Source organism: Charadrius vociferus, unplaced genomic scaffold (assembly GCF_000708025.1).
Source record: "Charadrius vociferus isolate BGI_N301 unplaced genomic scaffold, ASM70802v2 scaffold210, whole genome shotgun sequence".
Taxonomy (NCBI): Eukaryota; Metazoa; Chordata; class Aves; order Charadriiformes; family Charadriidae; genus Charadrius; species Charadrius vociferus.
In genome coordinates this window covers 556,582-583,031 of record NW_009646421.1, presented here as the reverse complement: position 1 = coordinate 583,031, position 26,450 = coordinate 556,582, and the positions used below count along the sequence as shown (strand labels likewise).

The window sequence follows — 26,450 nt, the reverse complement described above, 5'->3', positions numbered from 1 at the left end:
CAGCTCTGGGCTTTTACCCGAGCTGCGCGGGTTTGGCAGTGCTGTTTCTGGGCCGGGGCCAGCCGGGGTTGTGGGGATGATGAACAGGGTGGCGGAGGGCCAGAAAAAAAGAACCACAGAATTTGGTCTCTGGAGGGATCTTCTTGGTAGGGCACCATGGGATAAAGCACTGGAGGGGAAAGAGGCGCAAGGAGGTTGGTTAGTATTCAAGGGTCACCTGCAAGCTCAGGAGCGATGTATCCCAACAACAAAGTCAGGGAAAAACATCAGGAGGCCTGCACAGATGAACAATGAGCTCCTGGACACATTCAAAAGCAAAAAGGAGGCCTACAGAGGGTGGAAGCAAGGACAGAGCCTGGGAGGAATACAGAGAAACTGTCCGAGCAGCCAGGGACCAGGTTAGGCATGCTAAAGCCCAGGTAGAATTAAGTCTGGCCAGGGACATCAAGGGCAACAAGAAAGTTATGTCAGTCATAAAAGGAAGACTGGGGAAGATGTGGGCCCTCTCTGGAAGGAAATTGGAGGCCTGGTCACCCAGGATATGGAGAAGGCTGAGATACTCAATGACTCCTTTGCCTCAGTCTTCACCAGCAAGGGCTGTAACCACACTGCCCAAGTCGCAGAAGGCAAAGGCAGGGGCTGTGAGAATGAAGAGCCACCCACTGTAGGTGAACCATTCCGATTCAAGAATGGTTTGAGTCAGAAGAGGCCTTCAAAGGTCATGTAGGCCAACCCAGCTGCACTGAGCAGGGATATCTTGCACTAGATCAGGTTGCTCAGAGCCCCATCCAACCCGACTTTGAATGTTTCCAGGGATGGCACATCTACCATCTCTCTGGGTAACCTGTTCCAGTGTTTCACCACCCTCAGGGTAAAAAATTTCTTCCTTAAATCTGCCCTCTTTTGTTTTAAAACCATTGCTCCTTGTCCTATCACTACAGGCCTTGGTATAGAATCTCTCTCCATCTTTCCTCTAGGTCCCCTTTAAGTACGGAAAGGCCACAATAGGGTCTCCCCGGAGCCTTCTTTTCTCTACACTGAACAACCCGTTATGTCTCAGCCTGTCCTCAGCTCCAGCCCTCTGATCACTCCTGTGGCTCATCTCTGGACCAGCTCCAACAGGTCCATGTGTTTCCTGTGCTGAGGGCTCCAGAGCTGGACGCAGTACTCCAGGTGGGGTCTCACCAGAGTAGAGTAGAGGGGCAGAATCACCTCCCTCGTCCTGCTGGCCGCTCTTCTTCTGACGCAGCCCAGGATACAGTTGGCTTTCTGGGCTGTGAGCGCACATTGTCAGCTCATGTTCAGCTTTTCATCCACCAGTACCCCCATGTCCTTCTTGGCAAGGCTGTTCTCAATCACTTTATCCCCCAGCCTGTATTAGTACCAGGGGTTGCCCTGACCTGGGTGTAGGACCCTGCACTTGGCCTTGTTGAATTTCCTGAGTTTTGCAAGGGTCCACTCCTCAAGCCTGTCAAGGTCCCTCTGAATGGCATCCCATCCCTCTAGCAAGGGTCTCTCTCTGAGTCTCATCTTCAGTGCCATTCTTGAATTTAACAAGTGCACCAGCACGATGACAGCTTGTCTTTAGCCTTGTATTCGTCGTGACCAGGAGACAACTGTATGTGGAGGAGTTGGTGATCGAGGTGAACCAACTCGACTCAACCAATCGAGGTAGGCCCAGGCTGTTCCTGCACTGTGCCCCATGTGCAGCCTGGCTTTCAGGCTTATGTTGTGCTGCACAAACCCTTGGCCATGGGATAAATAAACTTAGCCAGCTAATTGTAGCAGAGGAGCCTGTGGGCAGCTCCCACTTGTTATCAGTGATTTGGCCACCTCTGTGTCCTTGCCTTTATCTAAACATGCAGCAAGAAGTTCTTATGTGAACATCCTTTCTATTTGACAGTGGAAACTGAATAGTGTTGTTCTCCAGTAAGAAAATCCTATAATAGCTCAAATGACCAAATGGGGGAACCTCTTTTATGGATGGGGTCTGCCCAGCGTGCCGCGTGTCAGTCAGAGGCCCGTTGGATGCTACGTCACCTGGAGTTCCCACCGTCTAGAGGGACATAAGATTATCTATGCTATTTTCCCCTTATGGTGTGCATTAGAGATATATATATATGTAGTGCACTGAACTACTGTTGTAGATATAGGTATATAAGTATGCTTGAAAAATTCCGATGTATTCTAAAATGAAATATAGGGGGTGCAGTCATGGGGTTTTTTTGCCTATATAAAAATAATTTTAATAAATCAGGAAGCTTTTTATTATTATTTGTCCTAAGTAAATACAGTTGTGCTGAAATAAATTATATTCAACATCACAAACTTTGAAGAACGTGTTGAGCTATCTCTTTGACAGCAGAAAGTGCTTCTAAGCAAGTTGGCTTAATTTCTTGAGGAGGAAGCAAAAATCCATAAGTTCCTGTGTCCCGAAGCTCAATGGTAAAAGAATATTTAATGCCAAGATCATAAGCCCAGTCGTCTGACCCTCCAGGAGCTAAATCTATGTGAGGAAGGGAAAATAGATAAGTTACCCAAAATCAGAGCTTCAGTTTTCTGTTCAAAAGCTGTCTTCAGATGCTAGCAAGGATGTGCTCTCATGCCTGTTGTAGTAAAAATCCTACTTACAAATTGTTTGTGCACCAGCACCAGGTCTATAGGTTTTCTTTGTTGTCCTCTTTATAGCTTTAGCTGCTTTCTTTGCCAGACTTTCCTGAAATTAAATAAAACATTATTACCTTTATAGGCTTGTGATAATAGTTAATATTTATGCAGTTAGGATTTATTTACACTGTGCTCTAGATCTTGCATTAGTTAAATACTCTTCTAAAAGGCTCTAGAAAACCCACAGAATGTGGTTAAAATTTTCAGCATATGCCCACACTACAGATGATTGCATTTCTACTGTAGCTATATAATAGAAAATATAGAAGCGACTTTACCACCCACTTCAGGCAGCAAGCTATCATCAAACTATTTCTTCCCATTTGTCTCATATTTTTCCTTTTCTGCCACAATATGTAAGTCACTCTTGATTCATGTAGTGTTGACAAAAACAGCAGAAAAATATTTCCATTGAGCAAATTCTACTCGTAAGCCATGAAGAAGACTTAAATGCCCAGAATTAGAGCATGTCTTTCTGCTCTATTATATATTCTAATTATATATTTCTAATATGCACTATTACTGTCCACTCACAACTGCATTTTTTAAATGCAGTTTCAGGAAATAAAACACTAACCAAGACAGCATGAGAATATGTGTTGTTTGGGTTTAGTTTGTTCCTTATTGACAGTACTGGATTTTTTTTGCTTCTTCTTCTGAACCCACCGGCACTAGTTACCAACGGAAATATATTGAACTGTCTGGGATTTTGTCTAACAAAGTAGGATGCTTCCAATGCATTAATGGTGTACTTCTTGCAGTCCTCTTATCTATATGGCATTTATTTTTTCAAAAAAAATTTTTAAATATGTTTTTTTTAAAAATGAAATAAGTGACATGGGAGATGCATCAGGTTGACAGACAGTAAAAATGATAGCAATCTGTGCAAATGGCAATCCTGTATCTTTATAAACTCTCTTACTGCCTATCTTTATGCCATGTAACATATGAAGTGACCTGTCCACCTCAGACATGCGCCGTCTTCCCATAAGGCAAATCCCAAAGCCTGCAAACCTCCTCTCTGGTCCCCGTCGCACGATTTCTGCTCCTTGCTGCTAGGCAGGAGCCCTTGCTGCGAATAAAATAATTCATTGCCTCGGCACTTGGAACTTAAGAAATGCCAAAAGTGGGCTAGGAAGTGCAGGAAAGGCAATTCCTTGCTCTAGGGGACTTGATGTCTTTACATAAGAAAAGTATTACTAAGCTGTCCCACATACACTTATGGCTTAATTACTCTGTATTAGCAAATCCCATTTTAGCCTGGATATCTTTTCCTGATCCAGACAAAACCAGAGTTTTCTGGTCAGTGGGAAAAAGCAGCGGCTACTTTTTCTTTTTTGACCTCTGCCTGTCTTGTAGGAGAGTTTTTACCATGTGATTTGGTGGCTTAAGAATGTAAAATTCTACATAAGCAGGATATGTCTTCCATCCTACCATTAGGACCATTTTAAATAAGTATCCTGAGCGAAACACTTTAATAAAAACAGCAAGTGTCCGCCAAAATACCTCATTGCTTAGGTATGTGGAGGGTATTTTTCAGTTACACACCCAAGTAACTTTGGAGTTTGTATAAACCATACAACATAATCAGCATTTTGCACAAATATCTTTTCAAGGTGTCCAAAAAAACAAACCAACTCTTTTAGTAGCAGCTTCCAAGTATCGGAGATTGATGATGTGCTATCAATCTAGAATAACTATTTTCATTTTTCCATAGTCTTCAGAAGACTCTTGCTGTGCTAGACCAGCCTAGATTTCTTTAAGTTCTTAAGAACATCAGGAGAAACCTCATTTTCTAATTCTTGATCTTCAGAGCATTGTGACTCCCTCATTACAAGGCTAACCAAGCAGGGTTAGAAGTTCTGAAATAAATGTGAAACTTAAAGAGATGGAAAGACTTACCAGCTCATCATGGTCTTTGCTTTTCTCCATAGTGTAAGAATATGGAAACAGTACCATCTGGGAGTAAGAGTGCATGGTGATGTAGGCTTTAATGATGTCTTTGTGATCTCTGACAAAGCGAGCCACTGCTTTCACTTCAGGCTCGGACTCTGGGTAGGGTCCACAGTATATCTCATGACATTCATAGGGAGATGCTCCTTCCTCTGTAACAAAAGAGCACATGGTGTTACTCCTTAACTTCTTCCCTTCTGCATTTCTGAAAGAGCAGAGTATGATGTTAATACGCAAGAAATCATGGGCTCTGCCATGCTGTGAAAAGAACTGTCATGCTTGCAGAAATCAGTACGAGCCTACTATGAGTTCTCACCTACTATACTTTCAAAAAAAATTGGAGAAGGTGAAGAAAAAAAAAGTTTTCAAAGACTGGATAAAAAGTCTTAAGAGGAGAGGATGAATATGCTCCATTTAAATTAATCAAGAAAAAGACTCTGAAACCCCTTCTTAAAATCTAGAAGTACTACAGGAAAACAGCAGTTCTAAGTGATTATTTAATCTTGGGGAATAGCAAACTGCCAATTAGAAGTTGAAGAAGCCCAAATCTAAATGAAGGTTTTTAAGAATGAGGAAAACTAGCTACGAGAACAATTCACTAAGAAGACAACTAGGATTCACCATTTTTGCTGTCTGCAGAATTAGGCTAAATAACTTTCTGGAAGCAGCCAGGATCTCTAGTGTTAAATGTCAGCTCTTTGTATTTTAATAAATTTTGTAAATTTTACCCTTTGCTACTATCTGTACTTTAAATGGACATTTTATCCTTAAATCTTATGCAGGAATAAAGCTCATGGAGTACTTTAACACCCAGAAGACTTTCTTCCTCCCTGGGCACTGAGACACTTTAACAGATGTCCATCTTTCAAAAATCAATAATGCCAGTTACATCTGCAGTAGCAGCCCTGTAGAAGCAATGCAAGCTCTTATCATATGATACAGGAGAGCAGGAAATGTCTTCTGGTGCCAGTGATATCTAGAGAAGATCTATGGCATGTCACAAAGTAATGGGGAGCATACGTGGACCTCAAAAACGCTTAACAATTTTATATATGTATGTTTTAGTTAATTAAGAGTTGCAAGGCTCCATACAGGTGTATTTGGGTGAAATGTAGTTGTGACAGACAGAAAGACTAAGTGATTCAGTGGTACTGTATTTTCATGCATGCAACAGTTCCACAGATAATGCAAACCCCTTTATAATATCAGTGGCTGAAAATAAATCCTCAGGTTACCTACACCCTTGTATCACACAGCAGAAGAAGCAGAAATAATATAGTGAAGAGAGGAGGCTGTGGGGGAGAAGTGCTGACAGAGACACCGAGTCTGGCAGATGCAGGCTGGGAGGTCAGAAACAAGAGTATTGGGACAGAGAGGGCTGTGGTAAGTTTTATATTCTGGGATGTATGTATAATTCTTAGTGTTACTGAATTAAGGGGGATTTCACAGACAGTCCATGAAAATTCATGTACATGAAAATACAGACAATTCTGTGCATCTATGCGAAATCATGCAAAAGTGTCAAAATGAGTATGTTGGTTTACACTGTTGTGTTTTGCGCAGCAGTCAGAAACTGTCCAAGGAACAAGGCAATGAAAAATCTGTTTGCTGGCAGTCTTGGATTAATGTTCTGTCTGCTTTCCTAAATCGTAGGTCATAGTGGGATCAGCCAGCTAAGAAAATGGTATGGAAAATATAGGTAAAACTGGGTTCCAGTCAAATTTAGTTCCGCAGAGTGAGTGCATTGATTTTAGTGGAGTAATTTTGCGTTGTATTAGTATAAGAAAGTGTAATGTAGCAGTGCATTTAGTATATTTTGCTCTTCATAAAAACCATGAGGGCATTGTAGCTGTTCATAAAGTTGTTATCTGAGCAGCTGAAGAGGAAGAGCAGAAAACACAGCGGTACAGCTCTGATTAAAATCATACATATAAACCCTGGAGTTTGCGGTGGCACAAAGTGTATTCACAAGTAAATCTGAAGCCAGTGGAAGTTTGAGCATTTGGCACTGCTGAGAAGAACTCTTCAGTTTAAAAGTATGTGAATAAAATTAAATTGAAGGTTCTCCTGAATTTGTGGTCATTTCCGATAAACACAATTCTGTTACCGTACTCAACTGACACAGCTAGTAGTAATTACAACATTATTATAAAGCCATAAAACTCCAGCTTGGTTCTTCTGAGCATCCTGTTGAACTCCTGATGTTTTGCACAGCTACAGCAATAATGGAGATTCTACATTTGATAAGTTCTGGATCAAATCTGTTTAACCATTGCTATCAATTGCTGAACAAAGATGTATCTGATTGAGTAGAGGAAATATTTTTATGCTAATTAAGAAAAACAGAGTTTTGGTTTTCAGCATTTTACTGACTGTGTAACTAAAAGGAGTAGAAACCTAGGGAGATCCTTATGGTCATCTGCATAACTTATTGTAAGCACCTGACTTTGGTGATCAGATTTATCTGTACAAACAGTTTTTTTCTCTCCAATGACCCTGCAAGGTGCTGAGGCTTCTCTTTTCTGTGTTTTCAACCATGTCTAAGAGAGGAGCATAGCATGGCTGAATACAGCCTGAATATTTCCCTAGTTACTAAAGAAAGATGTTCTGCCTTTGCCCTGTAAGAAAGGTGTACATTTTGTCCAAAGACGTCTTTAGAGAAGAAACACTTTCTAATCTACCTGTATTCTTCTGCTCTTTGTAAAGTAGAATCATTTCTTCACTTCAGTTGTTGACCACCAAAAGTGCTTGACGAGTTAAGTGCAGTACATTACATAACCTTTACCTGAAACTAGTATCTCTATCATATAGATTTTTTGGTGTTATTTCTTCAGACTTCTCCAAGTTCTGTTTTTATGACATATTTATACTGAATATCACTTTTAAATCTATGTATTTGTTCCTCATCTTCATAATTCTGTGCCTGAAAAAGTGCGATTTTCTCCGTATAATCACCATGGATGGTAAATAAACGTCTTTATTCCCAGTTTAGCAACGGACTAAAATGACTGAAAGGTGTACCAGACATTAGTGTCAGTACTGACTGAACCCAAATCAGATCTATAGGGTAAATTCTAAAACAGCTATCCTGCAGACTATCAAAAACCTGTAAAGTACTAAAATGCCTGTGGTTAAGTAAACGTGATATAGCCTAGACAGCAAACACTGAGAGCCAAGAAATCTTGGTCAGCCAGGCATTACTACTGAAAGATGACTGAGGTGACCAGTTCATACAACACTGTGAAGCATCTACTCAACTGGGTGGTGCAACAGGCATTGGGTGATGTGGCAAGGGCCACCCACCTCTTCCCTCTTTCCTTCTCCCCCACCACCCCAGCCTCTGCCCAGTGTGTCATGGTGTGATGCAAGGGATAGGATGCAGGGTCCTGGTCCCCTTCTTTCATGTCATCATGCTGGGAAGAGGTTAGTCTCTGGTGTGGCATCCGGGGAGGAGAAATCCTGGGACCCAACAAAAAGTGTCTCAAGTCGGGGAACTGTTCACCAGTTCATAAAAGTTATCCGGCTGCATTTGTCTTTATATCAAGTTTGTGAAATGGTAAATGAGAATGTTTTCAAAATTAAGAATTTTAAAGGTTAAAATTGAGGCAGGAGTACAATAGGAAGGAAATGATGTCATACCACACCAGTGCGCATCAAAATTCCTGTTCATGTCAGTACCGATGCACTTGCTGTCGCTGTGCGATGAGCGGCTCTTTCTCCACAGCCGATTCTATGGAAAGAGACACACAAGCCGTGTTCAGGGAAAAAGCTGAGAAAAATGATGGCACCATTGCAGTTAGTTAAATGTGACTTCCAACTTTTGCCTCTACAGGTCATGTGCCAATGAAGAAGCAAAAGACCAAGAAAGACTATAAAATCACAATCTGATCGCCAGTGAGTCTGGATGATAAAGGAAACGTTGGGTAGGATAAGAGGTGGTCTCATCTGGTTTGATTTCAATGGATTTGGACTATGGAAGGAGAGGAGCAGGCATACTGTTTGGCCAAGTATGTGAGATTTAGGAGACCAGCCTTTCTGTAGGCATTGCTGACAGCACATGGAAAGTTGGAAATTCGGTGTGCAGCTCTGCTGAGATGTATACGTGTAACAATCCCAATGTGAGCCAAGCTGGGTTGAAGATCAAATAAGTAAAAGAGTGGAGAATTTTTTTTTTTTTTTTTAACTTGAGTGAAGGATCTAAAAATCAAAGAGTCATCTCAAAAACTCAGAATTTCCAACCAATAAATGAAATTCTGGACAAAAGGTAACTGTTGTACCTTCATGTATCTGAAACAAAAAGTACTCAAGAGAACGGGTCCACCTTGCAGGAGGAAGAAGTGAGTTATTGGCTGTGCTCTATCTATCTGGTGCAGCACGCTATTCAGCTTGGGCGGGATTGTGCCAGTGTTTTTAACCTTGCTGCTGGAGGCAGATGCCAGCGTTCCCTGATAATCTGGAAGTATTAATATCCCAGGATGAAATCCTGTCATTTCCAAGTGCATTTCCAGCAGCTTGGAAGACAGAAAGGTGCCGTGGGTCAAATGCCAATTAGTTGCAGTATTTGCTGTGGTTTAAATAGGGCAGAGAGGCAGAAATTCCAAGCAGAGATCAAGAACTGGGGGCGTGCAGTCCCAGGATGGAAATTACACCCTTAGGATGCACACTGATAGTTCCCATAAATAACGCATCAGTACATTCACAGTCTGTCCAAAAACCTCTACGTACAGAGGGATGGCTCCACGTGTACTCATAGCCATCCACGTTCATCACAGGCATGACGTAGAAATCAAAGTGCTCCAGAAGTGTTGTCATGGTGCGGTCTCTCTCACGCACATGGATTGCCTATAAAGCACAGGGGAAAATTATTAAAAGCATTCCTAATGGTGCTGGGTGTTGGGTTTTTTTTTTTGTCTTCCTAGAAAGGCATCTGATGGTATATGTAAAATAATTGTGCCATTATCAGACTAGTCTGCCTCCTGAGAGAGGTGCATCACATCACAGAAATTGCTAAATACGAAAGTAGCTCTTTGGTTAGAAGTGCCGGGGAGAGGGTAGGAGTCGAACTGGTGCAGTCAGTCAGGTACGCTGCAGTACTTTGATGTTAAGAGGTGGTCATGAGAGAGAGTTGAAGACTATTAATAGGAAGGTTTGAGCTTTCGCTGCTTGTATAAATGATAGGAACCCTCCCTCCTGCCCAAAATAACACAAAAATAGTGTAAAACTAAGCAAGTACTAAAATAACAAGAAACATTTCAAATGGTTGCTGTACATAACGTTATTTCTCGTGGGTGCATTATGAGTTCAGTGCGTTTCTATGCAAAGAGCCAGTAAGAGCTACATTGCTAATTGTGCCTCACAGCCTATTTTGAAGGCTTTAGTGATACCTAACCTGGTTGTTGGTCCACCACATGGACAAATCTTAACCTGGATAAGTGGTTTTGTTACAATTAAAATAGATCAAGTCCGTAATAATTTCTTTGGTTTTTTTCTTTATACCTTGCTTAAAGCACCTTCCATTCATTTTAAATCCTTCCTAGTTTTCCTCAGGCAATGGACTTTCTCTAACTTAAATGAGAAATGTCAATCTTATTACATTCTAACAACAAAATTAAATTATAGAGTGAAAACATTAGAAAGAATGCCTAGGATTTGCAAGAGAGATCTACTGATTTTGATGTCTATGTACAGATGTGTATCAATGTCAAATTTCAAAATGTTACTTGATGAAGTGATAGAGAAATAAAATTTGAATTTAAAACACGTAAATTAGATCAAGAGGATGGAGTACCTAAATGTTCAGCTTGTTAGTTCTGAAAAATGCTGCAGGGACGTGTCACTGGCAAAGCGACAGCACAGCTGGTAATTATTTGGAGCAGCATGAAAGGGCAAATGCATTTTTCTCTAAGGGAACCCTGAAGGCTGGGATTTTCAGAGGGTCACAGGGTGCATTCAGCTGTATCTGTTCCTAACTCCTGCAATCTCCCTTCAAATGTTATAGTCATTGAGGTTTTATAGTTATTACTGAGGACAGAAATAAACACATTATTATTATTATTATTATTATTATTACCACCACCACTATCATTATTTAGTTCCGTGACAGCCAAATTGTAATTCACGTTTCAAGGACTCATCTATGTTGTTGCTCTGCCTACAGTACTGGTGATTGAGAAGTCTCAATCTCATCTAGCTTATTTTTATTGTGAACTTTGCTTTTGTGAAAAAGTAGCAATGAATGATATCTTAGGACCTTAACTGAGCAAGCTTGGCAACCTTGTCTGCGCCAGAAAGGCCTGGGGAGCCTTTTCCTGGTCCATACTAAGAATTGGGCCAGCAGCTCAGCATGATGAATTGAGTAGAGATGCCTTAAATTAAAAAAGACCAAGGCAACATGTGTTAAGATCTGGGTGCAAACCACGGATGAGGTGTCTTTTGGCATGCCTTTGTTCACTATTGTGAGCACTGTAGATATTAAAGGTATTAAAGATCAGATGTGACCATCAGTCTGTGGCTGCACATCAGGCAGGTCAGGCTAAGCCCATCATGCAGTCTCATCCCATCAGTGATTTACTAGTTTCCATGAACTGGTACTATGCGTGTGGCTGGCAGTTGTTGGTTGTGTTCTGGAGGTCTGAAATGATGGTATCTCGAGCAGGGATGGCACCTTCAGAAGAAGATGTCCTGTGTTACCTCATTCTCTGAATGAGGCAGATCCAGAAAAAGGCATGAGTACAAACAGAAAATGCAGAGGTGGGAGGTGGAGGGGCAACAGCAGCAGGCACAGCAGCAGGTCCAACATCACAGCAAGTGCTAAGTAGAGATTGCTGGTGTGCATGGTGGTGTGGAGCTATGCCATGCCTGGCACAGGCAAGTGTGGTGTAGCTGTCTCTCTAGGAAGGCACGTAGGGAAGAACTAAGGGTTATAGGACAGCTTGAGCTCACTCCAGGTGCCATCTGATCTACTCCAGGCAGTGTCATCTGGAGTAATATGGACATGAGCCACTATGTGCTACATGACCAAGAGCCAGGATCATTCCTTGTATCTATGTGGTGGCATAGTCATAGCCCTAGTAGATTACAAAATACTTGCTTTTCCTGGCATGCCTTCTCCATCACTGACCATTCATAATTGTAAACGTCTCTGTTGAATTCGCTGCACATACTTGAAAAGTTTCTTTCATACTTGAGAACCCATCTGAGCTCTTTGGCATTTGATCCATAGGACTTTCTCTCTCTCACACATGCGTACCTCCATCTACTGACACACACAGACATACACACACACTCACTGCTACATATAAATCTTAGACACACATCTCCTGTGATGGTGTTTTGGAAGTAAATTGATTAAGATTTTATGGACCTTAGAGCGCAACTGGACAGAGAAGGTAAATTGCATCAAGATTGTTTGCTTTGCTTTGAAAATGATCATCAGATGTGATTATCTACTCACATGGCCTATGAACCACAGGCAAAAAGCAGGAGAAATCCATTCTCTCGCGTGGATACCACAGTCAATCCATATGGCACTTTTGGATTTTTCCTGGCTTTTAGAAAGCTGACAAAAGAGAAATTGTATGAAAATGTCACAGTTGTAAAGTGTATCACATGAAAGTGGAAGTGAAAAGGAGAACCAAGATGGAAAAAGCAGCATCTGTCTTGTAGGGAGAGCTTAGAGTGATCCTGGGCCAGAATACTGCTCTCAGTTACGTTGCCGTGCAGTCAGAGCCATATCCAGACTGCTGGCAGCAAGCTCCTGACATAGGCACCGAGACTGCAGCAAGACCTGAGGTCAAGGGAGTAGACCACCAACTATGCAGGGCAACAAACTGGACTGGCTTCATAGTCAACAGAGGAAGGTATCCACCATGCCAGTATTTCGTGCCATTGGATGATGGCCTAGATGTGAAAACTTCTTTGTGACACAATGAACCTAACGTGGTCTAATGCCTTTGTCAAAGGTAAGGCACCTTATTGGAAGAACTTAGGAGGAGACTTCTAGAAAAGACAAAAATTTACACCTTATTAAAATATGCATATAAGTATAGATTTAAGAAAGTGTTCTGGGCAAATCCCATCACTTACATTAGTACTTGGAAAGATTTTGCAGTAAGTCACAGCCGTACCTTCAGAACGTAGAGTGGTCGTTTTTCATATGATGATCCAATATATATTTTCTGGAGGAGGTCAGAATGGACTTTCACTACTTCTTCCATCCAATGATATATCTGCAAGGATGAAGTTAGTAAATAGATCTTCTCCCTGTTGTTCTCCTTCATCCCTGAAAATGGTCTAGACTTAAATCATTCTTCCTCCCAAAATCCTGCCTCTTTAGCTGATGGCAAAGAAAAACTAGCAATTCAGAACACTTACCACTTGCCTGACTCTAATTTCTCTTAAAATAAATGGTAAGGTACAGTCACAACACAGTCCAAGTATAACCCTGAAATTCCTCTTTAGTTCTATTTGGTTAAATTATTATCCATTTCATATTTTAAACATTTATGTGGTGTTTTGCGACTTTATTTCACATCTATGTTGTCTGCATTTGAATGGCAGTTTGAAGAAACACGTGTATGAGAGATTTTTTCTGGTGCTTCATTCCTTCTCTATGAAGGTATTACAGTAATTACAACTCTCAATGGTTGAGCAATGCAATGGTAATTATTTACCTGTTGATGATTTCTTTCCCTCCATTTTCAACCATAAGACATATTTCACCCCTTGAACCTACAGAGGATTACTACAAAAGTGTCTTACTTCTTTCATTGAATGGTAGTTTTCATAATATGATGATGATCTGCGTGGGTTGACCGTGTCATTGATAGTCTGTTTTTCGATAAGTCCTTGAACGTCTCCCACCAGGACTCTGAATAACAAAGAAAGAACACAACCTCCTGTTACATAAATTACAAACAACTTTACAGAAATATTCATGACAACAAATAAAAAATACATGCCTGTGTTGGATGGCCAGTTGCCTTAACCGAGCTTTTATGCTATTTGTGCTGGATGCCCTGACATAGAAATGGACTTCTCTGTTCTCCTTGATGTTTTCCACCACAACAGGTTGCCAGAGAAGGACCTGCAAAGTGTCCAAAAACATTTTATTTTTTTTTTTTTACTGAGGAAAGAAAAAATATTCTAACTAACATTGAATAGGTATTTTGAAAATAATCAAAGCATATGTTTTCAATATAAGACACTACTTGTAATAAGCAGTTTAATGTTCCCTGTGTTGTGATATAGCATTCTGCTGCTGCTGGGAATGAAATGTGTGTATGTAAGAAATGTTTATAATGACTTCTGCACATAAATTCATAAATCAAGAACAAAGACAGGAACATAACCTTTTCTGAGATAGTGTTTCTAGTATAATAGATATGTTTAGTTGGTTATTATGTTACATGTTTTCAAGGCTGCTGAGAGTTATTTTCCCTGAGGGTATTTGGAGAATTAATGAAGATCAGACCAGTCTTTTTAGTTATTGTATTTGCTGATGACTTTGATCAGGGAGGAAATAAATGCCAGAAGGGGTTTGAATATAAGTCAAGTTGAAGCAGCAATAAAGAGATTAGAAATGGGAAGAAAATAAGAAAATGAGATTCTTCTTGGTAAAATTAAATCTTTTACAATAATAAAATTAGAAGCCAGCATATTCAATAAAAGACTGAAACTTTAGAAACAATAATACTGAAAGATCTAGGGGTGACAGTAAGCAGACAATTAGGCATGAATCTGCAATGTGAAAAAGGTCAACATAATTCTTGGATGCATTTTTGAAGACATACAGCATGGAGTCACCAGACAATAGGCTTTATTTTTTTCCTTTCTGGTTCAGTTGCACCAGGAATATTATCTTCAACTTAGGGCACCGTGTTTCCAGGCATGTATCAGCTGTCAACTGTTTACCTCACCCATTTCTCAGAGAGAACGTGTCTGCAAAATCATCCAAAAAACTCATCCACGCTTTTAATCAAGACTTCGGAACAATAAATGGTAAAACATTTGGTCTCTGGATAAGTTGCTGCGATGTGCTATACAAATGGCTGAGTTAGTCTCAGTGTAGCCATCTCAGACGTTATTGGCAAGGTAGCAACAGCATCGCAGGGCTCAGCATTGTGTGGAAAACCCATGCAAGAAGCGTGCTGGATGCTTAGCCCCCCAGCAGTGATTTCCCTGTTGCCCTGGCTAGCCTACTGTCTGCGCTGATACACACCAGTCCAGATTTAGTTTCTCTTTGGTGTGGGCATTCTTTGAATTGAAAGTAAGGAAGACTAAGGAACTCTGGATTGACACAGCTGAGGTGGCAGAGGAGCAATGAATGGGGGTAAATGGGAAGCTGTGATATGCATGTGGTTATTGGTCTCTACCCATCATCAGCAATGGTCAATACTGCCCCAGGAGCAGCTACAAAAGACTCAGTTGTAGGTGTTCCTGCATCTCGGTTCTTTCTGATGGATGCTACAGGCAATGTGTGTTCTGTAAGAACAAAGCATTTCCTTTGTTTTAGGTTTTTGCTTTACAACTTTTGCAGGAGTAGCATGTATAATTAGCCTGGCAATTCTTCTTATAAGACGCTAATTTTCAATTGCTTCTTTTTTGCTACATTGTAACCATTAAAATTTGTTGGTAGGTACTGTTTGTGTCTTTTCTTTCCCTTTCCTTTTTCCTTTGCTTTTGCTTTTGCCTTTCCCTTTCCCTTCTTCCCCTTTCCCTTTCCCTTTCCCTTTCCCTTTCCCTTTCCCTTTCCCCTTCCCTTTCCCTTTTCCCTTTCCTTTCCCTTTCCCTTTCCCTTTCCCTTTCCCTTTCCCTTTCCCTTTCCCTTTCCCTTTCCCTTTCCCTTTCCCTTTCCCTTTCCCTTTCCCTTTCCCTTTCCCTTTCCCTTTCCCTTTCCCTTTCCCTCCTTTCCCCTTTTCCCTTTCCCTTTCCCTTTCCCTTTCCCTTTCCCTTTCCCTTTCCCTTTCCCTTTCCCTTTCCCTTTCCCTTTTCTTCTTATAACTTGCCCAATTTATAGTCATGGGAAAAAAAATGGCCAGTTTATAACCCTTGAAAAATGTTTGGTTTGCATATTCACATAAGTGACTTGGTAGAAAGCACCACAAGGCCTCTCTGCACTCAATGTGCTGCAGTTATTTTTCATTGCTTCTTGGGGCTTCTGTGCACAAGAAAGTGAAGAATGACAGTGGTGAGGAAAAGATGGAGGAGAGAAGATTTATTTTGGTACAGCGAAGGAGATGGATATGTGAGCTGACATGTGGCAGTGGAAAAAAGCAAGGAGGGTTATCATTGTTTGTGTGAACTGAAGGGAAGTATCAGAAGATGCTAGGAGGGACAGGAGAAGACTAGGAGGATTTTGAGGTGGACATGAAATGAATAGGAGCGAAGAAAGACAGAGAAAGACTGGGCATAGGCACTGTTAAAAGCTGTCAGTCATCTAAGACACATCCTCAATCATCCTGTAAATTACGTTGGTGGAGGGAATGGTTACACCTTTATTGCTGAATGTTGGTTTCAAACTGTGAGGGTGTGATTGGACAAATGCTTTTGAAAATGAACAGATGCCTCATTTTACTTAAATACTTTCGTCTTTAATGACAGATAGAAGTAATAAAAAAAAGTGTTGCTTAAGATATATTTATCTTCTAAATGCTGCTTTCAGAAGAATACCACAGAAGTCCAGTCCTGATCTTCAAAGCTGTGCAAGTCATATAGGTCAAGATTGCATTGGTCTAAAGTGCTGAGGTTCCCTAGCAGAAGTGTTTCTACTTACTCTGTGTTGATGCTTTGCCAATTTTGCAGTGTCTTAGTACACAAACTCAATTGCAGAAATCTGAGCTCCAATACAGTGCATTACTATAACATTATGAAGCAGAAGTCTCCTCATGTAAATCGGAAGGTAGCGGAGCAATGAAAACCAAGCATTTGCTGAGTTGCTGTAATTCATAAAGTATAAATACACATTGTTCTAATTTCCACACTTAGCTGTGCACTTCGGGGAAGAATTTGGCATAGAGACCAGAGAGACAGAGGGATCTGTTTACCTCAGTGGTGTTCAGTAAATCCTGAAGGGCTTCAACCTGTTTGTTTGTTTGTGGGAGAGCCCACAAAACTTCATCCCTGAAAAACAAGGGTATTTAGGTAAAGCACAGGTACTTGGAACTGCTCTAGGTCATGCAAAAGTAGAGAAGCAGGCTTGGCCTTTCTCCTCTTCCCTGGCTTGGCTGCCAAGAACTTGAAGAAGATCCAGTAGTGAAGATGCTGAGCCGTGTCCAGCCTCTGCTTCTGCCAATCAGTAAAATCCATGAAAGAAGTGGTGCAGGGCTTTGGTAGCCAATATCTACTGCTGGACTCTGAGGTTGCTCCTGGGAGCTGGCACCAGCACAACAGCTGCCAGCCCCAGCTAATCCAGTGTGCAACGGCACCAGTGGAAAGCTAGCCTGGATCAGGGGGACAGCTCTTCTGTTCTCCCCTGAGTTTCTCCGTCTCTGGCACTGTTCAGCAGAGAGGCTTGTGCAAATTGGGAATTGGGTCTCTTTAGTCTGGAGAAGAGAAGAATGAGGGGGGATCTTATCAATACTTTTAAATACTTGAAGGGAGGGTGCCGGGGGGATGGGAACAGTCTTTTTTCAGTGGTGCCCAGTGATAGGACAAGAGGTAATGGGCACAAACTTGAACATAGGAAGTTCCATCTAAACATGAGGAGGAACTTCTCTGCTTTGAGGGTGTCAGAGCAGTGGCACAGGCTGCCCAGAGAGGTGGTGGAGTCTCCCACTCTGCAGACATTTGAAATCCGCCTGGACGCCGTCCTGTGCAACCTGCTGTAGGTGACCCTGCTCTGGCAGCGGGGTTGGACTAGATGGTCTCCAGAGGTCCCTTCCAACCCCTACCATTCTGTGATTCTGTGAAAAGCCAAGCGTGATGTTTTGTAGAGGTGCAGAGGTTACTACTGTCATCATTCATACTCCAGTCCAGTTCTTCTGATCTCCTCATTTCTGTCCCTCTGCCAGGTATGGTTTCCATTGGTCTATACCACTGTCCTCCCCCTCTTTGCCTGGTAACTTATATTCTCCTTCTACTTGAAACCTGTGGTCCGGACCCACTGTACATGAGATGGCCCTTCCCAGCTACTCCATGCCTGACCCCACCGTCAGTAACAGAAGTGAAATTCACTTTCTGGAATAAAAAAACCCCACTTTGCATTGTAAATCCATCCATGATCTTCAGTGCTCTGCAAGCCATGTAGTTCAAAATTGCCTTGGGTAGATAATTAAAATAATTCATGTGTGTAGAAGGAGGACACTCAGGGGAATGTTGGACCCCTATTTCCATTTTGTGGGCTGAGGTGGCTCTTGGAGTTGGTGGCAGTGCATAAACCAGGCACTGTGGAAGTCCCTGCCAGCCCTGTCTGCAAAGGGTGTTGAAAAGAAATCAGGCAGGGCTCTCAAAACTAGTGTTTTCAAGCTGCATATCATGATTATCACAACTCGTTTTTGTGACTGATTTCAAGCAGATACCTGACAGCATCTGGCAACTGGGTGATTCATCTTTTCTACTTTCACCCAGGCTCCAAGCAATCACTGTTGCTTCTCATGCAGAACCAATAATATGCCAGCCCTATTTTTACTCCCACCATCATTTGACAGAGCATCAGAAAGCAATCAGTGGTAGGCTTGGATGGAAGTTTGCCTATTTCTTTAGGCAAGTGCACTCCAAAGTGTGTCTTTGGGGCTACTTTAAAAGTTAGTTTGTCTCCTCATATCCAGGGAAGTCTTTTCACAGGGTAGACCAGAAAAGGGCTGCTGCATCTCGTTTCATCCTACAATTCACAGCCTGAGAGTACCATAATGAGGAAGCTGGTATGTACTTGCACCCCACCATTTGTTGCACAAATATTTCAGCTGAGTGTGGTAAGGACTGGTGGTAAGATGGTAAGGTGGTAGCTAGCGGTGATTCCTCTATAGCTCTTGTTGGTAGGACATGAATACACTGAACAAGCTGATCCAAGTTCTGCCATTCCTCTTATAGTCCTGTTTAACATGGGGAGTATTGTAGCTGAAATTGTAGTCATTGGCCTTCTCAGTTCCTCTGCTTTGATTTGTCATTATACCCTCTTTCATCTGTATTCTGCCCCACTCCTGTTAGAAAACACCCAGACGAAAGCTCTAATTATTGCCTTTATATCAATCTCAGAAATGACCCTCCACCCCCAGCTTCGCTGTCCTGCCTGCTGCCCTGGTACGGCTGGACATGTTCACCTTGAACACACCTCTTCACTTTCTGTCCTCATGCACTGTTTCCCTGGTTGCTCTTTGAGTTTGTCCTTGAGAGGATCCCTCTCATTCCCCTCCTCCAACTTTCTGCCAAGGTCCCACTGGACTCTATCACTGTTCCCCATCTCTTTTTCTTCTCCTTTTTACTTCTGGGTAAACAGAAGTCCAGCTGCCATCCTCACACTACAATGCTCAGATCTTATCCTGTAGCTGTGACAGAGTGAGTGGGACACACTGCAGTTCATTTTAGATGGTTTTGATATCTTCATCTGAGCTCAATGCTCTTTTAATCAAGAAAAAGACACTTTTAGGGCCCAGTTAACCTGAGTTAATTTAGACGTGTGTGCTAAACCGAAATGAATTGTAACCTAAATACACGTATTTTTCTCCACTAGCTCTACAGGAAGGTGGGACGGACTTGTTCCCATGCAGAACTGTGTAGAAATCCCATACAGTCAGATGAATCCTATCCATGGGCCCTGGCCACCATCTCACAGACATAAACCAGTCGTGGCTCTCTTTGGCATCGTAGTCTCTTCATCCCCCCTCTCCGTTGCATTTCTCAGTCACTAGGAGGACCACCAGCATCACATATCACACAGACCCACAAAAAGAAGGCATCAGCATGGATGTGTCTCTCTGTCCTCATAGTCTGGCTTAATTTCAACCTTGCATGTTCTTTCTGACTAACATCTTCAGAAGGGACGCCTCCCTACTTGCCTCCAGCTGAAAGTCTTACCCTGGCTCTAGCAGGTAGTGTCACTAGAGGAGTGCTGCCAGCGTCGTCTTCTGTTCTCCTGGACCATGTAAGCTGTTCCTCTGCCTGGAGCACAGCTGTCTGCCTGTGGGCTCTCTTTTCTCGCACCTTTCTGGTGCGCTTTCCCTTGCCCTACGAGTGAACTGGGTTTTTTTCCAGTGCTATCAGCTCTTTCACAAGTCTCGCAATGTTTTGTATTTTTCCTAGAAGTCCAGATGCGGTAATCACACTGCAAACTTGCAAAGGGAAGGTTTAATACCTGACTGTTAAATCCTCCAACACTAGCCCTCAAATAAAAGTAAAAAGTCAGATATAATATATCACCTTTAAAATCTCATTATTTTAACCATTTTCATAAGCGGGTCTGGGAGGGTTAGTCTCGGGCTTTCCAGTGGGAAATGCCATATTCTTCTGTAAGGGTCAAATATTCGGTGTTTTATTTAAACATGAAATAAATGAACCTTCAAGTAGCACAGAGCAATATTACTCCACTGAATTCACCTAAAAACATGCTTAACTGTCTCCCTCCTGTAACCCTCACACCTCCGCAGCAATCCACAACAAAATACGATTGCAACACAAACGGAGGTGAAAGATCCTCTTTTTGAGGCATGAACTCAAGAGGTGTTCACCTGTCACAGGTCTGCACACTGGCTTGTGGTGCAGAGTCGCAGAAGGGCTGTGAGACATAATGTACTATTATTTGTGTAGGTATTTCAGTCCTAGAAGCCGGCTGTGTTTAATTGTGATTCCTAGAGGTTGCTCGTCTTGCTTAATGTCACCACGAGGGGCTTATCCTTTTAGTTCTTATTAAACCTGTTAAAACATTTCAGGTTTTTAAGCCAGCTGTACATGTAGAAAATAAAAGCACTTTGACTGTCTTCATCTCTGACATATGCTCTCATGCTTTAGCAAAGCATTTGGTTTCAGGGCATTTCTGAAGTTTATCGATAGGTAACAATAAAACTGCTTCTGAAACATTGTATAAATACCAAATGGTTATTCAAAAATGATTTATGATTGGAAAAACAATCATAAAAGCTGCTTTAGAAAGAAAACAGATTGTTAGCACTTTCTGAAATGGTTTCTCTCTCTACCTCAAGAAGTAATTCATTTAAGGTCTTGTTTTAAGGCAAATGAAGCAAATTATTTTTTCCCATTAAGTTTCAGAATGCCCTTTATTGGCATTCAAAAGCACTGAATGAACAGAATTGATTTGCACTTAGACCGAAAAGAATAGTTTTAATATGATTAAAAACATAGGATTTATGGATGCAAAGAAGACTTAGAATAATTTCATTTCCTCCACCATCTATATGTTAAATTGAACCACATATCCAATTACAAGAGCAATAAATAAATGTCAGCCGTTGCCAAATGTTTTCTTATGCAACTTGGAGTTATTTTGCTTCAGTACTTTCCCTGTCCCACTCACCACACACTAAAAGCCCAGTAGCACCATCAGATATTTACCTTGGAAGGGTGAAGACATGCTTCTCTTGAATCCGCATAAATAGGGTAAAAAAGAGCAGGTAAAACTTCATCTTCACGGCATCCACAATTAACCCAAATGCAATTGGAAAGACAAGGGTTCAGGACCCACATTATTGATTTCAAAAATGTTATTTAAAGAGTGGTTAAAATTTAATACTGTCTCTCACCTCAACCCCAAGCTCTTGATGGCTAAGTCAATATGACAGAACTCACTGGGGAGGTCCTGCTTATATTGGTGTCACCCATCCATGAAAGGATAAGGCACATTTTGGATATTTTCATATTGACAAGTCACTTTGTCATCTCAGCCTTCGTGTCATTTCATTACGGCTATGAACCACAGACATAAGGAATAACACCAAGCACAAAGTTTTTGCAATCCTCTAATATTTATGAAGGTCCAGCAGTTTGCTCTGCCTACAGGACTCCTATAGCACATTGCAGCCTGGGTGAAGCTGGGTGAGAGGAGTGGGAATGAGGTTATTAAGTCCAAACAGAAAAATCCTGAGCAGGAAAGCTTCTTTTGCTGGCATTTGCTAGTAGAGAAAATAAGAAGCAAGTGGGACGTGATACTCTTGCTACTGAGGGCCATTCCTCTAGTTCAGAATGGAGCACTTTGGCTGGGTCTCCATCTTCCACAGCTGGCCTTTACCTCTTAGGTTAACACCCAATGCCTCCAAGGATTTCAGGTTACATGTGTTGCTCCATGCCTTCTTTTCTATGATGTTCTGACATCCATGTATTTTCCACATGTCACACTGGGTTTGCTTTCCAAGAAAAAGTACCAGTGACTCTTCATCTCATTATTATTCATTTTTGTATGCCCCAAAATTTACCTCCCATATTTCTATCCATGGTTGTCCAGACAGGACATGCTGAAAAGCTGAATAAATTTTATATGTCAGAATAGATGATCTCCGCACGTGTTCTGTGCTTAAAGAGTAAATCCAACTTGGCTAGGACATGGCACAGTAAGTACATGGTCCAAGTCCTCTTCTTCCACTCACCAACATAGCAGTTCAAGGCATGGCACTGGTCAGGGAACACCCCAATGGCAGCGTTATGCAGAAGAGAACTGCTTATTTACATCTCCAGCATCAGACCCACCCTAATGGCAAGGCTTTCGACAAAAAAAAAAGCAAGGCTTTCGACACTGTCTCCCACATCATCCTCACAGGAAAGCTTAGGAAGTGTGGCTTAGATGAATGGACGGTGAGGTGGATTGAGAACTGGCTTACAGATAGAGCTCAGAGGGTTGTGGTTAGTGGCGCAGAGTCTAGTTGGAGGTTAGTAACAAGTGGTGTCCCTCAGGGGTCAGTACTGGGCCCAGTTTTGTTCAACATATTCATCAATGATCTGGATGAAGGGATAGAGTGTACCATCAGCAAGTTTGCTGATGACACAAAACTGGGAGGAGTGGCTGACACGCCAGAAGGCTGTGCTGCCTTACAGCGTGACCTCGCCAGGCTGGAGAGTTGGGCAGAAAGAAACCTGATGAAGTTCAACAAGGGTAAGTGTAGGGTACTGCACCTGGGGAGGAATAACCCCATGCACCAGTACAGGTTGGGGGCTGACCTCCTGGAGAGCAGCTCTGTGGAGAGGGACCTGGGAGTCCTGGTGGACAACAGGATGACCATGAGCCAGCAATGTGCCCTGGCGGCCAAGAAGGCGAATGGCATCCTGGGGTGCATCAAGAAGAGTGTGGCCAGCAGGTCGAGGGAGGTCATCCTCCCCCTCTACTCTGCCCTGGTGAGACCGCATCTGGAGTACTGTGTCCAGTTCTGGGCTCCCCAGTTCAAGAAAGACAGGGAACTGCTGGAGAGGGTCCAGCAAAGGGCAACAAAGATGATTAGGGGACTGGAGCACCTTTCTTATGAGGAAAGGCTGAGGGACTTGGGTCTCTTTAGTCTAGAGAAAAGAAGATCGAGGGGGGATCTTATTAATACTTACAAATACTTAATGGGAGGATGCCAGGGGGATGGGAGCAGTCTTTTTTCAGTGGTGCCCAGTGATAGGACGAGGGGTAATGGGCATAAACTTGAACATAGGAAGTTCCATCTTAACATGAGAAGGAACTTCTTTACTTTGAGGGTAGTGGAGCACTGGAACAGGCTGCCCAGAGAGGTGGTGGAGTCTCCCACTCTGGAGACATTCAAAACCCGCCTGGACGCTGTCCTGTGTAACGTGCTGTAGGTGACCCTGCTCTGGCAGGAGGGTTGGACTAGATGATCTCCAGAGGTCCCTTCCAACCCTAACAATTCTGTGAATTCTGTGAATTCTGTAATGTTAGCCCTTGGCTGACCATGTCGTATAGGTGTGGAATGAGGGAAACAAGCCTGGGGCAGTTTCATCCATGCTGTCTGATAGAAAAGGTTTTTCAGGTGAGTGGTCCCCAGAAACACAGCATGGTTTTGTTCCAGGGGGAATTCATTCCAGAAGAGGACCGAGGAGTGAATCAACATACACACAATGGGGACACCAGGCAGCCAAGCCATGGGGTGAATGGAGGAACTGAATTATTTGATGCTGGAGGTGTAGCTTAGGGTTATAGCTATACAACTGGTGAAAGATGCCTGGGTGCAAGCCCTGGAGCTCAGGTTAGGTTAGGTAGCATGGACTCTGTTGCATCCACCAACAGCTCTTGAGTGGTCCAGATCAGAACCAATGCTCCACTTAGGCAGGCAATCAGGACTTTGGAGCTCAAATTCAGTCCTGGTTCTTTTTTTATTTAGGAGGGCAGACCTGCCCTAACCAGCCAGACGGCTAATTTTCCAATAGCTGAGGTCAGCAGAGGTGAATCATGCTCCCCAGTGAGTACCCTGCTGTTAATGTCTCTGAAAATACACAAACACTGAAAATCCCCAAACTGAAGTTGAGCACATACTGGACACCAAAGGGAAAGAAAGGAAAAAAAAGGCTCACGGGAAGCTAAACCACTGACACCTTACCTAGATTTTGTAGTTCCTGTTTTATCTTTTCTAGATGTTGTTCAAACAAATAGCAAATTGTGGTAAGGCACCGAAGCTGTTCCCAGAAAAGGCAGTGGCCAGGGCTCTGCCACAGGGGTTGATTTTTAACCTGATGGTTCAGATGCTCTATCCTCACATAGACAAAGGAAGCTGCCAACAGATGGTAAAATACAGGAGATGAAACTTGGTCATCCAGGCGCACTTTCATCTGGAAATGTCTTATGCACAGATTGAATTTAAAGAAAAATTGGATCTACTGAGATAAGCGTAGCAGAGGAGATTGAAAAGCTGATGGAGTAGGATTGCTGATAACAAAGGAAAGAAAAGGATCATCTGTGTCTTAAAGTGTTAATTAAATGGGAAAAGGGAACACTTTCTGCTATCCACCTGAGAAGAAAATTTTGGGCAAATGGTAGGTGTCAGACTTTTTTGTTTGTTGGTTGCTTTTCCTATGGGTTCTCCAGCTCATCTGCAAAGAGGTGGTTCACACTCTGTCTGAAAACTGCTGTTTTCCTACTTGCTTTTTGGTTTCTGATAGGCACTGGAAATATGTCATACCAAAAAAAAAAAAGAAAAAATGGGTGTTTGAGGAAACTAAAGGCATTAGAGGAAATTCTGAGGGAAGGACAAACCAGAGTCTTGTGATGGTTAAGGCACCACGCAGGTTAAAACACAACAAACAGACAAGTAAATGTAGGGTGAAACATCAAAAAATGAACAAAAAATAAAATGAAAGACATGACTGACCAGGAGGCAGAAATGTATATCCCCACACCTCTTGCTTGTCTGAAAGCTTCAGAGGTCTCATTGCTCCAGATAGGACACAAACCCATTGCCTTTCAAGCATGTGCTGGACATTGCTTATTTGGATCCATCGCCTTTCTGCTTTTTTTCCTTCCATTAGTATCTCAACAATGCAAACTACATCCTCCTCCACTCACACAGCCTGTCTCAGCAACAAGGCCACACACAATGTTCAAAACCGGTGCCACTCGTCATCATCCCTGGGTGACTAAATGGCACATCTACACCCACTGCAGCCCCTAGCTCCGTCCCAGCACCACCGCCTCACCAGCAGCAGCCAAGCTGTTTGAATCTGGGTGCCTAAAATGAGGTTCCTGGTCAGTAAGCACCTCCATAAAGTGGACTGATTTTCAAAAACATGGAGGTTCCCATTGCAAAGATATTTGCGCTGTGACACACATCACACAAAGACAATTTCTGGGGCAGTTCAGTCTCCAAGCAGGTCAGATTTCCTTTCCCGGTATGATCTATTTATACTGTGTTGCTGTGGTTTACTCTAACGAGCAACCAGCTACACATTGATTACCTCAACACCTTGTGAGCTGCTGAGGACCACTCTAGCCCTGCCCAGGAAGAACATCAATTAAAAAAACCCTACTGACATAATACAAAGGGATGGGCATGTGTGTAGACACCAGACTTAAGCATTAACTTCCCTGCTTCCCCCCAGCTGTTAGGGGTTATCGTTTGCCCTTTGACTTATGTTGACATCCCCTGTATCCACTTGTCACATCCACTTAGGAAGAGAGAATCGTCTCCTCTAGCATTAGCTCTTCCCAGTGCCGACTGCTGTGCCCGAGTGAGCCATCTCATGCCACTTGCACAGGCACTGCGGAGAAATGGGCACTTGTTGGGAGCAATTCATCTGTGACCTCCTGTGGACATCTCAGAGGGTAATGAAACGCCTGGTCCTGTTCGTGGCCACTGGAGCTGGGATGACTCACTCAGAGGTAGGAGGCTGTGTTTGTTCCAGTGAATCCTATGGATTCTGTCTACCTGCCTCAGCTTGGGCACTTCACGTGCTTGTTATGGTCAGAAGCAATTTGCTGTGTTCTGGGCAACAAAAGTCATAAATTAAGGTATACTTGCTCTACCTACAACAGTAAATTGTTTCTTAACCTTTAAGAATTTCTGAGAACCTGGGAAGTCTTTCCCAGCTAAGCTGGGAAGAAAAATGCAGTCTTAAAAAACATGGCGAAGAGTAGCTATAAAAACAACTGGGTTAATCAAAATATTTCATTTTGATAATTTCAACTGTTGTTTGATTTTTCCTCAATTTAAAAGCTTTTTCTTAATTTTATTGAAAATTGACTCACATTTCTATGCATTTTTTTAAGACCAGGAGGAAATAAGGTTGAATTTAGGAACTGTTGCAGGGGGAGATTTCAGCCATTTGAAAGCTTCCTTTCTCGAGCAAATATATTTTTCTCTAATTGGGAAATTCTTCAAAACTATGCCTTTCCAGCAACCCATTTTGTTTCTGATGATTCAGCATTCCCTGATGAAGAGCTGCTTGGTCGAAAATTCTGGCTG

The 26,450-nt window shown here is 42.4% G+C and overlaps 1 protein-coding gene across 1 annotated transcript; it reads right to left on the bottom strand.

Moving 5' to 3' along the window:
- Positions 1-2,321: 2,321 nt before the first annotated feature.
- CPB2 (carboxypeptidase B2 (plasma)) lies at positions 2,322-21,161 on the bottom strand. The gene is made up of 11 exons (XM_009880973.1): positions 21,124-21,161; positions 16,665-16,740; positions 13,581-13,705; positions 13,381-13,489; positions 12,747-12,848; positions 12,074-12,178; positions 9,346-9,462; positions 8,260-8,350; positions 4,570-4,772; positions 2,632-2,716; positions 2,322-2,506 (listed from the first exon to the last, which is right to left on the bottom strand). The coding sequence occupies exons 1-11, from the start codon at positions 21,159-21,161 to the stop codon at positions 2,322-2,324; spliced, it is 1,236 nt and encodes a 411-aa protein (XP_009879275.1).
- Positions 21,162-26,450: the final 5,289 nt, after the last annotated feature.